Below are 15,298 nucleotides of genomic sequence, written 5' to 3' on the forward strand. Positions count from 1 at the left end.
CATCCTCCTCTTCATTGCCTTGATTCCACGATCACACTTTGCCTTTACCTGCACCACAAACACATATTGCAATGCATGAGTATTTTATAAACACTCAGTAAGGCAATCCTCTCATCTACTGGGCTATACACACAAGCAATAGAGTATCTTTAACCATCAAACAACAAGCAATAAACAACGATCGACAAACCAGGACAGTGCATCGACCGACGCAAACATGCATCGATCGACACACCAAGGGATTGCATCGACCGACATAGAAGCTGCATCGACCGATGCAAGTGTAACTTGCATCGACCGATACCCAATCTGCATCGACCGATGCATGCTCGACATCACACGAAAACTCTAGAGTTTTACGCGCCGTCCTCGCACTTGCATCGACCGACGCAAGCTATGCATCGACCGATGCAATGTCGAGCATCGTGTTTTCCCCGAAGCTTCTCGCCGGATCTTCGTTCCTGTAAACACAAAACTCGATCCCAAGCCACAAGAAAGCTTCCTAACGTCCATAACAACAATCTATCACGTCTAACAACACAAAACAAGCAGATTAAAGAGTTCTCTAGCTTAGATAAGCCATGGTCCTGCACTTATCTTTGCCAAGACGAATCTGAACCTAACACAAGGAAGAAAACGCTTCTAGGAAGCTCCTACAACGATCCCAGCTACAGATCTCTCCATGAACAGCCTCAAATCTCCAGAATCACCAAGAACACTCAAGAACTCTTTCTCTCATTCGTTTTCTCCCAAAAACGGCCAAACAACACGAATGAGACTAAAAATCGTGTTAAGGGTTTTCCTTTACCCAAAACGCAGCGTTTGACTTAAGTCAAAACGCACAAAAGTGAACCTGCATCGACTGATGCACAACCTGCATCGACCGATGCAACTCCCAAACCGGGATTTTGGTTCACGGATGTTACAGTTGAAAACTTATCAAAATACTAAATGACCAAATTTATAGGGGGAGTGTTTTTTTTTTTTACAATTCCAATCATGATACAAATTTTAGTACGATTTAAGTATTTGGCGCGAATTTAGTTTTTGTATACTTGAAAATTATTTTGTACTATTGAATCTATGGAAAGTAAAAGGAGCCAAATTATGGTAAATAATTTATTAAGGTATTAAGAGAAAATAATAAGAATCTTATTATACGATTTAAATCATGATATCTAATTGTAAATTTATATAACGGCAAGAACATAATTTTTCATAAGTTTTGAAGATTAGCTTACACTTCAGCTCGAAATCCTTGAATATTAAAAAACTAAAAAAATACATTTATATAAAAAAAAACTTTTATTTTTCAATAAATTTAAATATGGTCAATAGCCTAATTGCAATCCGGTGCAGAAAGATGTTTGATCTCAAGGTAAGATCTCAGAAGATAAGTCTCGTACATTTCTTCATCATGTACTCCTAGTTTCTCAATTGTCTTGTGTCCAACCGCAACTCCACAATCTTGATCAGGACATGAGATTAGAGTTAGGTTTCTTTCCAAAGAGTAGAAATGCTTTTTAAGATACTCTCTCCAACAAGTTTTGCAAAACTTGTGGGAACAAAAGGGTGTGGAGATGAGACAATCATCTTCTTCATCATCATTAGCATCATCATCATCTTCCTCATCATCTTCATCCTCATCTTCCTCATCTTCAACCTCATCACCATCACTATCACCATCACCATCACCATCACCATCACCATCACCATCACCATCACCATCACCATGGTAATCACCATCACCATGGTAATCACCATCACCATGGTAATCACCATCACCATGGTCATCACCATCATCACCATCATTATCATGATCAAACTCAATAAATTCTTCAATCCTAGAGCAAATACCGCAGGATGAGTTAGACAGATCTAGATTTGAATCAATTACAATTGATTGTAGACCTAATTCTGCCAATAACTCTTCCCTTTTTCCACCAAAGTGCTTAGCAACAAGAAGCGAGTCCCATTTGAGATGCATGAGAAGTATGGTTGCATCAGATGTTTGTAAGTCGAAGGTTCTGGAGATCTTATAGATTTGTTCTTCCATATCTTTCTTAATTTCATTTCTCAAGTAGGGTATTTCTTCATCGTGCTCCATTGTTGCTTATAAATGGAAAAAAAGAAAGATAAACTTGTAAACAATCGGGTGAAGGCTTACTAGAAGCTTTAGCCTCAAACAACAAAATTGAATTAAAAGTGAAGAGAGATTTATAAATGTTGGGCTATTATTTATAGTTTTATAATCCATTTTTTAGTTAAGATTAATGTCTCCTTTGTTGATGATGGAATCAATCACAATTAGTGTATTTAGTTCGGTCAAAGGAGGGTCGAAGTTCTCTTATATTATATTGGTGTCGAGACACAAAAGACGGGCTTTAACACGATTTAGACGAGTTACAAAAGTAGGTGAGGATAATAGACGAGCTGTTGTCTCGCCGATTCTCCGAGCGATTGGTTCCAAAACCGTTGACTTCTGCTTGGACGAGCTGAAGTTCTTGTACTTGCTGTATTACTTTTCTTCCTTTTTCTCTGACCTCCTTTTACGCAGGCCGTACGCCTGTATTTATAGAGAGTCGTGTCGGTTCGTCTATGTAAAAGACCATAACACCCTTCCTTCCCTTGGGGGTTTATTATGGGCTTTTCCTGAGCTGGGCCTTTTGTTTGGGGTGTGGATCCACCCCCAACATCCTTGAACCTTAATCTTTCTACAAAATAGTGATTTATATTAATTACAATATCCAATAAATTTAAGGTCTATGTTGATTTTTTTTTTCTCTTTAGGGACAATCTATAAATGGTGTGAATGAAGTTAGATAAAAGACATTATTTGTCCAAAATGATTCAATAATATGAAGAAAGTTAATCTCAAAATTAGATATTAGAAAAAATTTAAAATAATTAACTGATAATGATATTTGTAATAAATTCTAAAATCTTTGAAGAAAAGAGTTATAAATCTTATGTTACAAGTTTCCTGTCACCTAATTTTTTTTCACTTGATTTTTTGAAATAGCTTTTTTCTTTTATAAACAAATCCCCTACTTTTTTAATTTTTGATTTAATAATCTAAAATCTAATTTTTTTGTTCAAATACTTCAAACTAATTTGATTTTTGTTGTTATTGAATCAAAATTTTAATATATTAGTTGGATGATAATCTTTCATGTGTGAGCGCTAAATAGAGTCATTTGTAAATTAAATAAATAAATTTATCTTGAGATAAAAATATTATGGATATTTTTTTTTTGGTAAGGATATTATGGATATTTTTATATTTGATCTAATTTTATTATATCAAGGTTCATTTTGGCGATAATATTAATATGATTGCGACAGGTGTCAAGTGTTAATCACAAACCTAAAAATACACAAACTAGTTTCCATGTTTCCTATCTAAAACGTTTAGCGATTTTTTTATTTAAGTCTTAACCAAGAGGGAAAAAAACAAACAAATAGTTATATATATGCTAAATTTATATGTGTCAGTCAATTATATTTTGACATCACCGGTCATTACCTGGTGAATAAGATATTGAATAAAATGTCACATTGTCACTAATTCCACTGACATTCATCAGGAAGAACAGAAAATCTAGTATGATCCGAACAATAGTCATAATTCATATACTTGGCTTTTGCATTTTCGTAAGCCTTCTGCTCGGAAACGCGTAGTCCAACATATTTTCCGGTGTTCCACCAGTATGTTGATGATCCACAAACATTGAGACCATCCACGTGACAACCAGACTCAGAAAAGCCTTGAAAATGGGCCTTAGAGCATGTGCATCGGCGTTATTTTCAACCGTCCCCCGATTTTTGTTTTTAAAAAAAAAAGAAAAAAAAGCCAAATATCCAAAAAACGATTCTTAAAACGCGACGTTTTTCTATCGTGTACTTGGAGACGTGGAAGGTTGTGATTGGCGTTGGTCTATTGGTAGGGTTAACAATCGACAAAATCCAGAGAGATTAATTTTCGAGTTCTCTCTTGTTTCTCGACGGCGACGGAATTCCCTCGTGGATGTCTTCCTCTGTTCCACCGATTTCACCGATTTCAAGCCTATCTCCACCTTCTGTGTCTTCTGTAGCTTGTCCGTCGTCTTTGGGTAGGGTTAACACGGGACGAAATCTCGAGAAGGCTTTTCAAATTCTCCCTTCCATCTCGACGGCGACGGCGACGAAATTCTCTCGTGGATTTCTTCCTCTTTTCCACCGATTTCACGCCTATCTCCAAATTTTGTGTCCTCCGTAGCTTGTCTGGCGTCTTTGGGTCGGTTCAATTGTGCGAAATTTAAGGTATGTCTTCTTCCTCCAATTTGAGATATATATGATTTGCTTCAGGGTTAGTCTCTGTGTATAGCTTGTTCATAGCTTTTTGTGTAGGATTATCGATTTAGCTAAAGTTTATTCTCCGGTAGTAACTTAACAAAAGTAGTTGTAACTCATAAAAGTTGAATCCCTTTACCTCAGATTAAGATATGGTAGTAACTCATACAAACTAGCTGTGTAATGTTTAGGGCAAGAGACTAGTAATCTGTAGTTAGATAGTCTAGTTAATTGGTATGCTTGATTCTTGATTATGATTTCTTGTTGGGTGACATTTTTGTGTGGTTTGTTCATTGTTCATGCGTATTAGTTACATAAATTGAATTGTGACTAAGGATGTACTATGTACTTGTAAGTAAAGACACCAACCGTGTAGATAGTAATACCAACTTTATATCTGTTTTTGCCATCTTTAAATTGAATGAGCCATTAACGAGTACTTCATAGCTGTTTTTGAATTGTACTTGTCATAAATTGTGATTAGACTGTGGTTGTTAGCTCATTATGTGTTGTAACTTATTGCAAGTTACCTTTTTACTTATTAAACCCCAACCAACTTCTTTCTATTTCCATTATAAATCTCTCTCATTCTCTAATTATATTCGTATGACCTCTAGATATGGCATGCCTTTTTTGGAGCTCCAGGTACTATGAACGATCTTAATATTCTTGATCAATCTAATGTTTTTGATGACATAATAACCGGTCAAGCACCGGAAGTCAACTACGTTGTCAACGGAAGGGAGTACAATTTGGCGTACTATCTCACTGATATTCAATCTATCCGACTTCCAATTGGGCCACTTTTATTCAATCTATCCGACTTCCACAAGGTATGAAAAAATCTCTCTTTTCTAAAAAACAAGAAGCTGTGCAGAAAGATGTTGAGCATGCATTTGGAGTCTTGCAAGCTAGATTCGCCGTTATTAAAAATCCATCTCGTTTATGGGATAAATACAAAATGGCAAATGTTATAAGATCATGCATAATACTCCATAATATGATTGTCGAAGATGAACGCCATGCATACAGTTACCGAAACATTGTTTCTGAATTTCAACAAGGAGAATATGTGGATCAAACATATACCGTTGGTGCCGCCGGTGTGGGTTCAAATATCAGCACTACGATTACTCGTCAAACAAGACTTGGGATAAACAAGCCCATGACCAACTAAAACATGATTTGATTGAGCATATATGGACTAAATTTGGATATCTTCAAGATAATGAAGATTAATTTTAAAAATTTCTATGACTTGAATAAAATGTTTGTTTTTCTTTTTATGTTTTATGTTTTATGTTTTATGTTTTTGTTTTTTAAGTTGAATAAAATTTCTAAATTTTAAAAATATTATTAATTTATTCGGGGGACCAAATACAAATAGATACCAATGCTCGTATCAAAAATAAGAAACTCTCATAATAATATTATTAAACTTGGGGGACCAAAACCAAGTATACACCAATGCCCAAGCTCTTTTTAAGAGCATAAGACCAATTGATCTTAGCCTTTCCACCTTCGGTTGCCCATGCCTCGCCGTTCCATAAGCTGCTCACCACTTGCATGGGTTTTGATGGGTAGCTTATGCCTTTCGTGTTGTTTTTGAACACTCTTATTGGAATATTGTCTATGTAAAACCTATAACCAATTCATCGTTTACAAAAAAAAAAAGAAGTTATAAGTATTAATATATTATATATGAGCATTTTTTTCAATAATATGCAATATACAACTATTAGATATTACATGTGTTATTTTTACTAAAATGTTATTATTCACAAAGTCATCATTAATTATGTCTTAATAAGTGATCTTAAAAATGGATAATTAGCAGAGACCCAATTAAGTGATCCAAACTTTGTAAATATTCATTTATCAAAGGGATTCTTATAGTTTTTTGCCATTTTCTAACTCAAATATTATCAATGTGCCATTTTCACTCAAATTTTATGGATATACCATTTTTCAGTTTTTAAAATTGTGTGTTTTGTTTTTTTTTTCTCTAACATACATACTTCATAAATCATAACAAACACTAAACCCTAAAAAAAATGGAACCAAGAAAACCCAAACATAATGTGTAAAAATGTGTTTTTGATCAATCTTAAAAATGGCAAATCTAAAATATTTAAAACAAAATGGCAAAAACTATAAATGCCATTGAAAAAGTCCTTATCTAGTAATTAACTCTTTATCAAACATATATCATAATGGCATCTAATATGTATATACCGAAAAAAAGAAAGAAAAAAAGTTCTATACACAACATATTATATTCATTATCATTTTTCATCTTTTTGTTATATTCATTTTTTTTGGTTACCCTATAAATTATACCAACATATATTTGATTGAAAACCCATTAATCTAAATATTTTGTATCCAATCTATTTATATACCAATTTCAATTAATTGTTTTTGTAAAAATGCATGAGGAGAACATGAAGAAAGGGAACATACACAATATGGTATGGGTTCCAAAGAATTCCATAGGCATGAAAATCTTCAGTGGGATCAAACCAAAGAACAAATCTTTGTTCTCTATTTCCTTGACCTTTGGTGAACACATTGGTCTGTATTGTTATTGGTTTCCCTTCTCTGTTCCCCAAGAACTCAAAGTCAACTTCATCTTGGATGTTTCCCTTTGAAGTAAGCTATATTACAAATATGGGAAGTTGAGTTATTCTTTATAAAGCTAAAAGTCAATGTAAATGAAAAAGAATATATATATAAAAAAACACGAACATAGAAAGCGATTACGATGCCGGCAGAATTTTTTTGCGGCAATTTGATTCTCATTTGAAAGAATCCTGACCCGTAGTGGTTTTTGGATTCAAAACCAGAACCTTTAGGTGTCAGAAACACAAAACCAATTCACATTTTAGTCTTAAGAATGACACTATTTTGTTATATAGAATAGACCTGAATTGTGATCCATGGAGAGCTGAACTTCTTTGTTTTGGTTGAGTTTCGAGACATGATCTTGTCCCCATGTAACGACATAGTTCTCATCGAAACTTGCTTCTTGGTTTACGTCAATGTTAATACCTCCTTGAACCCTAATGACCAAGGGCAACAGTATAAGAAAACCAAATATCGACATATATTCCTCCATATTATTCAGTTAAATTTATTAGTTAGTTGAGCTTTTTAAATGGAGCAATGATCTTTCCTATTTATATTCATGTATAGTGATGGGCTGATTTTGTAATCTAATAGGTTTTGCGTAGATGAAGTGGAAAAAAGGGTTTTACATACCCCAACTAATATCATATGTTAAATTCATACATGATCTATCGCACTGTGCCAAATCATACTTTTATTATACAAAAAATAAAATTCACTACATTAACTTATGATTTTGTGCGAAACCATACCTGAGACATAACAATGTTAAAACACCGTTAAAGCGTGATGACATGGCTGCCACGTTTCAGAGCAAAATTCAGAATCAAAATCTTCATCCAAAGCAATGTCTTTACTAGAGTTGAGATGACATCATTTTATAATAAATCAAATCTAACATCGTTCCATTCTTCTTCTTCTTCAAACTCTCGACGAAGAAACACAACTTTTCAATAGTTAGTGAAATCCAGGATTCCTGTAAGCAATGATTTCAGATTTGTTATCTCAATGTCTTCATAAGCTATTTAAGATAAATAATTTTGTATGTTCTTTAATTATGCCACTCATCAATTTCACCCATTCACCACTACATCCACATCTGATTAATCAATTCCTTGTCGGTTCTCTAAGCAATTTTACAACAAATCGATCAAAACTCAAAATCTCTAAATTTGATATGGCTTTGTTAGCTATCATCATATTTCCGGCGTTTAACCGCCATGAAACGCTCCAACGTTGGACTGGACGTAGTGTCCAGACATCGAGATTAGTTAGATTGATTGTGTTTGTGTTTCTCTTAATCTCAAGAATTTTCTTATTCAATCACTTTTCAGATTCTTCTCTCATTCATCTCTTTTCGTTTTGCTACTCACATAAGCTATTCAAACGGGAAGTTACGGTGGTGCTACCATCTCCTCCACCGTCTCCGCATCTTAAGATTTCTCCTTCTAACTTCTAAGCTTCCACCGAGAGTGAACCGGAATCGAATCGTTGACGGAATGGTGCTATGCCGATATTGGATTTGTTTGAAATCGGTGAATTTGATCCAAAATTCGATTTGGATTCTGCATACGAGCTTAGGTCAGCAAAAGTTCGTTGGGTGAAGAGAATAATCGTCGAAAGATAATTCATAAGCAGATTTCTTCTCTTCTCTACTATCAGACACACATCAGAATCGATACTCATTACTAATTGAATCAATTGAAATACGGATGTAGAGAAGAGAAGAAATCCCTAAATTGAGAACTGAACAAAGAAGTCGGGAAAGAAGGAGGAAGAACTCAAAAAAGAAATAAGAAAAGTAACAAGAAACGACGTCGTCTTAACAAAAAATGTTTTTTCTTTTCTTTCTCAAAACAACGAGGTTTCATACGTGGCGTCCACATAAGCAGTCGTTAACTGTTTCTCAACACCGTTACAGATTATGTATGTATTTACCAAATTTTATGAGTTGGGGCTGTTAATTTAAAATTTATTTAACATAATGTATAGATTTGCACAGTATTAAACATGATGTAGGAATTGAACATACCCCCTAAGTTGGGGTATGAAATTACCGATTTTCCTAGATAAAGTGCTATCTTTATAAAAATATATAGAGTATGAATTATACTTATTCACAATATACGTATATACGATATATATATATATATATATATATATATATATATATTGAAGAATTTCCACCTAAAAATGCATATTAGTGACAAGCAAATCACTTTATAAAGAGATTTCGAAACTTTTTTTTTTTTTGAACAACCAGAGATTTCGAAACTTAAAGATCGTTTTTCATATAAAAAAAACAAGTACCAGCTCTTTGTTTGTTTTAGTACATCTAAATGTATGTAACTATGCAATGATGTTTGTTTTGGTGCAGTCAATTATATAATTTAATTGGACTAGTTGGATATATATATATATATATATATATATATATATATATATAACTCATCCAAGAAATTTATAATTATTATAGAAAAAAACTTCTACTAAATCCATAATAGTGGTCAAGAAAGATGGTTTATATAACTTGTACCACATGACAAACTATGGCTGCAAATGGTTGCATTTTTCAACTTGTTAGATTTACTTTTCAACTATGTTCAACGAGCCATGTAAATTAGAGCCAAAATCTGTGGGCTCAGTCCGGTTTTGAAAAACATGGACTTGGGCTTCAACATATATGTCTAGAAAATATCGAGTCTTTCGGGCTCAGCTCATTCTGGCTATAGAGTTTTTTGGGCTTAGCCCAATCAGACTCAGACCGATCCAAAAAGCTCTTAACCAAGTATATTTGTATTTTTTTTGTTCTTCTTTTTGTTTGCTTGCAATATTTGATTAATGATTTATTGTAAATAAAGTTTAAAACTATACTCCTAGTTTTCATATTCACGTATTAACCTTACTTAATATTTTTAAAATATTTATGTGTAATATTTAATATGAATTATATATTGTTTTATTTGGTTAAAGTATAAAATTATATTTGGTTTTTAAACTTGATCTTTTAAATTAAGTTGGTTTTATTGAATATAGATGAGTTATTTAAATTTTAGTTGATTTGTTTTATAATGCACCTATAAACATTTCTTTTTAAGACATGTTATAAATTTATACGTTTGAATTTTTGATCCGTAAGATAAGCCCGAAAAAGTTCAAAAAGCTCTGTAGCCATGTTAGGGCAGACCCGGACTTTGAAATATAAGCTTGTAAATATTTCGGATCGGATCTGGCTGAACTCAAACATATGCTAGTTTTATGGATTTCATGCCGGATCGGACTAGCCCGATTAACACCCCTATTTTCAACCATAAAGTCAACATTGTTATGGTTAAGTATACCAGAAAAACATTACCTCTCGTGCATTGTTTTTTCTTTTTTTTTTTTTTTTTTAAAGGGGATATCAATATATTGAAATTAGAAAGTGAGTACAATACAGAGCTTAAAGACAGCACGAGCAAGATCTAACAGTTGACCACAAACAAAAAGAGATTTAAATAGACTGGAAATTTGCGAACCAGAGGTAGAGAAAGTGTTCTTCAGTGGGAGTGTTTTAGCTTGCAGACTTGTCGAGGGCAATCAACTTTCTCCTAAGAAGTAGCTGGATTTCTTTTTTCAGCCTATCTGTTGATCGAAAGTCGGTAGAATGAATTCTTGCGTTCCTCTCTGACCAGATGACCAGATGGAACAAAAGCTTGCATATCACATTGAGTCTCCCATTCGCTGTAGGTCTCTTTATCCAAGAGAGGAAGCCATTGTAAGAGTTTGGCAGTTGAGTGAGAAGGTGCGCAAAGAAATCAAACCATAAGACCTTGGAGTAAGAGCATTGGAAGTATAAGTGATCCCTTGATTCTGTCCCAGCAAGACAGAGGAGACAAGAATCCGGAACTTGCATATTCCAGCTTCTCATTCTGTCTCTTGTTGTAAGTCTGTTTAGAGTTGTTCATGAAGGCCATTTTTGGTATGCGCTCCTTGAACCAAACCTGAGAGTGCCACTGAACTTGAGGACCAACAGGGTGGAGATGATTCCATGTTCTCCTGGAGGAAAAAAGACCATGTGATTGATCCGATGTTAGCTTCCAAGCAAATACATCATTTCCAAGAGATGAGCTAGGAGTTGGTTTGTCTTGTAAACAGGATCTGAGCAGTTGTAGTTGAGAATTCCTTCCACGAGAAATGGTCCATTCACCATTCCTTGAAGCTCCAGCAACTGTTGAGAGAAAACCAATACCAGATACACGAGGACCATTCTCTCCAATAATGTCAATCAACGGTCCTAACTGATATGACCCGCGGACGCGGCTATGGATCGATGGAGGAGTGTGTCTTCGGTCAAGTCAGAATCGGTGGGACTTTCCTCGGCCAAGCATCAAGGGTTCAAATCCAGAGAGGATTCAAACGACAGAAACGAGAGTTGAGGAGGTTCCAACGAACGGTTTGTGAAAACGGTCGTGAAGCCTTCTCGGAACGTACGGACGCGGCTGAGTGGATACGGCTAATGGCAGGACTCGGTGGGAAACGGAGGTGGAAACGACGCGAGATGGTACTGGGAAGTCTCGAGGACTGATGGTAAAGAACTCGAGGCTGGCGAAGTGGAATCGATGATAGACTCGAGAGCTGGCGGAAGAGAACTCGAGGTTGGGACGGTGGGACGAAAGAGATGGGCGATGGAATAGAGGTGGTTTGATGCGACGACACAAGAGGGTTGGCTCTCCTCTTGATACGGTCAACTAAGAGATTACAAACCCGGTTTGTGAATCTCTTAGGGTTTCTCAAGAGCCAAGTCCCGGACTTAGGCTAAGGAGAGAGGTGAGACAAGAACAAAGAATCTCTCTTTGTGAAAATTTCTATTTCTTTCAAGTCTGATTTTTACAATGAGGGTTGATGCCTTTATATAGTGAGGCTTACATAAGGAGACTCTAAAACCCTAGAGACGTGGCCATGATCTAAACCATACACATGGCCAAAAAGCAAAAGCAAAGATAAAGCAAAGCAAAGACCAATCTAACGGTCATAGAGGGATCTAGAAGAAATTCAAAAGAAAAGAAGGGAAGGGGATAGGGTGGCCACGTCATTGGCTGGGACGTGGTGAAATAATCTTCACTTCCTTGGCTCCTAAGTCTCTCTTTAAATGTTTCAAGATCACGAGCCAAGTGGGAACGAAGTGGAGATGCACTAGAGTCGCTGCCTCGTTAAAACCTCTTTGGTAAACCCATTGGGACAAACCCAAAGTAGGAAAAAGAGTACAGCTCCTTCTAATGGCTTAGGGGTGTCTTCACACTAGTGTGATGGTGAAGACACGCGAATCAAGCTTCCCAAAGCTGGTCAAGACTCAAGGCTCTTCATTGGTGATGCTAGCCATGAGCCATTGGGGGGGGTGAGCTTGGGTTGAAATGTCCATTGGTGGCTTGTCTTGCTCCGCCTTGATGATCCTGGGGGGGTGAATGATGCCTCGTTAGTCGCCTACGCTAGCTCCTGGTCGCCAGTACAGGTTGTCCGAGAGTTTGGGAGGCGTCCGAGTGGTGGCCGGGTAGTGTCCGAGGGCTGCGAGTATTCTTGGCCGAAGGACCAATCCCGTGATCACATCATTCCCTCCCTCTTATTGAAGTTTTGTCCTCAAAACTGTGCTCATTACCTGGATCAACAAGGAAACAGTAAGGCCTTAAGAGAAAAGGATAAGACTTCCCCGGTAAGGCCAGTGGCCTTGAGAGCTGCGATCCCTTCATGAACCGTGGTTGCTTGCTGAGACTCTCCTGGATGCCAAACAAAGGTTTGATCCGCACCAAAGTTTAATGAACACGTCGCCATAGGACCATGTGCGGTAACGGCCTTGGCGCTAAGAGTGGAGAAGGATGGCTCGGTATAGGCGACTCCCAGCTGGAGCTTACTACTTGAAGTAGTCATGAATAATACCGAGTGAAAAGATCCATCAATGGCCATCTCCGGTGGCCTAGCTTGCTTGAAACTCCCCATTACCGAGCAAACTCCGGATAAGAAGTTGGTCGCGTGGGAAGACTCTTCATTGACTTCGCCTAAAGCCTTGGTACGCGTATCGGGTAAGGACTCGCGCACAGTGCGATGATCTGAGCATTGCGTCTGAGTGTCGGCTCGGTTTTGATCAGGAACGGTAACGAATTGATTGTGAACCGCCTGAGACGTCGAACTTGTAGCTCCGAGTGTATGAACTTGTTGGTCTGGAGGCTCGGCTGGCTTCTCTATGATCCCTCCCGGGCCAATGACTTCCTTAGAACCGATTTGATGATCGAATTCTAGTCCTGAATTCAGCTTCCGGTGAGCTTGCGCCGTTGGTGCAGCGTCCTCGGTCAAGTCGGTGTTCGGCCAGCTCCTCGTCAAAGCGCCTTGTTCTAGCCGGTAAGGAACTCGCGGGTCCGGCGTTGGTGAAGGCACAAGGGCCGAGTGTTGGTGCCGCAATGACTCTCCTTGCGTGTAAGATGACTCGACTTGGTCCAACAATTCTCCAAGGTGTCGGAGTTGAGCTTGAATACCGGTCAGCTCGTCCGTGAAACTTGGTGCTCCGGGAGATTGCTTTGGCTTCCTTGAGGCTTGCTCCCTCAACTTAGTCCGTGATTCCACATTGCTCGCCTTGGCTTTGTCTTGACCGCGGCTTAACTTGTGGCCCGGTGTTGCGCGTGGTGTCCAGCTCGGAAGACTTTGGTTCCGAGTGCGGTAGGCGCTTGTCTTGCTCGTCGATGCGTACGGTGACCAGGTGGGCAACCCATGGATGCGACTCGGGTATTTCTCCGGCTGCTCTCGATGATGCCGGGGTGGTGCGTAGTAACTTCCCAAGTCTTCACTGTCGGAATCATCGTAGCGGTTCGACCTTGGCTCGCTATGGCGCACAGCTCGGGACATTGATGGCCAATAGTAGTCCGATGATCCTCGATCATGTTCCATTTGGTCAGGCCCTTCTTCGTAGTCCTCTGCGTAACATGATGCGTTCTCGGTAGCCGCTGGCTCCGGATCGGCTCCATAATGTTCGTCGTACCATGGCTCGTCCTCGGTGGCCTTTTGCTCCGGGTCTAAGTCATGATCTTCATCATACCATGATCCCAACTCGGAATCGTTTCCATCAAAGTCCATGCTTGATCAGTGTGGAATCGAGTGTCGCATACTGATCGCGGTCTTGGGACGAAGTATCGTCGATGGTACGGACGGCTGTCGGAGATTGTCGATGGTACAGACGACTGACGGATTTTGTCGACGTTACGGACGACAATCGGTGTTCGGCGTCGGTACGGACGACAATATAGATGGCTGGTACGGATGGTTCGTACGGACGGCCAACGATGGTCGGACGTCGGCACGGACGACTGAGACGGACGGCTGGTACGGCAGCTGACGATGTTCAGATGGCGGTACGGATAGCCGGCACGATTGGCTGATACGGATGGCCGATGATGTACGGTCGGCCGACGGGGGTCGGTCGATGACACAGTCGGCTGGTGCGGCAATGGTACGGACGGCCAACGGTTATCGGACGTCGGTACGGATAGCCGGTGTGATCGGCTGATACGGAAGGCCGATGATGTACGGCGGCCGACGGGGGCCGGTCGATGATACAGTCGGCTGGTGCGGCAATGGTACGGACAGTCAACGGTTATCGGACGTCGGTACGGTTGCCGGTGTGATCGGCTGATACGGACAGCTGGATCGATGACTCGTCCGGTGGCTCGAAAGTGATCAGACGATGATACACAATACGCGATAAGGGCTTGGACGATGATACGCGGGTGATGATACGTGCTCTGGACGGTGATACGCGGATGGCTCGATCGGTGCTCGGTCGTGACGTGGCGATGGTACCTCGTCAAAGCAAAACGAATATTCGTGAGCAAAAACGCGTCCAAAACATGATGGATAAGATATTTATCTAGGCAGTCAATGATTGAGGACAGCAACACAAGATGACAAACTATGACTAAGCAAAAAGAAACCTACACGCGCCTAAAAGCAAACTCACGCACAAAAAGCAAAACTTTTTGGGACCACAACACAAACCCAAAAGCAAACGCGCTACTTTATCGATCTAACAAGTCCTAGGCAAGAACTATGACGAACAAAACTCAGAAATAAACAAAGCGACGACTCAACAAACGATCTATCGAGGAAACTAAGCATAAAACAAAAACTATCGGACCTAACGACGCTAAAGATGAAACTAATGAACCGCAAAGACACAAAAACGAAAGCTTTAACAAAGGAAGGAGTTTCTGGGTTAGAAAGACACAACCTTTGAGTCAGGAGCTTTTAGAGCTCTGATACCAAGCTGATGTGACCGCCGGACGCGGTCGTCTACCGAGTCGCACGGACGGACGGT

The 15,298-nt window shown here is 38.8% G+C and overlaps 1 protein-coding gene and 1 pseudogene across 1 annotated transcript; both read right to left on the bottom strand.

Moving 5' to 3' along the window:
• LOC104732429 lies at positions 1,336-2,107 on the bottom strand (annotated as a pseudogene).
• LOC109127982 (putative xyloglucan endotransglucosylase/hydrolase protein 1) lies at positions 3,565-10,916 on the bottom strand. The gene is made up of 6 exons (XM_019233633.1): positions 10,764-10,916; positions 7,258-7,453; positions 7,081-7,181; positions 6,796-6,989; positions 5,796-5,973; positions 3,565-3,780 (listed from the first exon to the last, which is right to left on the bottom strand). The coding sequence occupies exons 1-6, from the start codon at positions 10,914-10,916 to the stop codon at positions 3,565-3,567; spliced, it is 1,038 nt and encodes a 345-aa protein (XP_019089178.1).

This window comes from Camelina sativa, chromosome 12 (genome assembly GCF_000633955.1).
Source record: "Camelina sativa cultivar DH55 chromosome 12, Cs, whole genome shotgun sequence".
Lineage (NCBI taxonomy): Eukaryota > Viridiplantae > Streptophyta > Magnoliopsida > Brassicales > Brassicaceae > Camelina > Camelina sativa.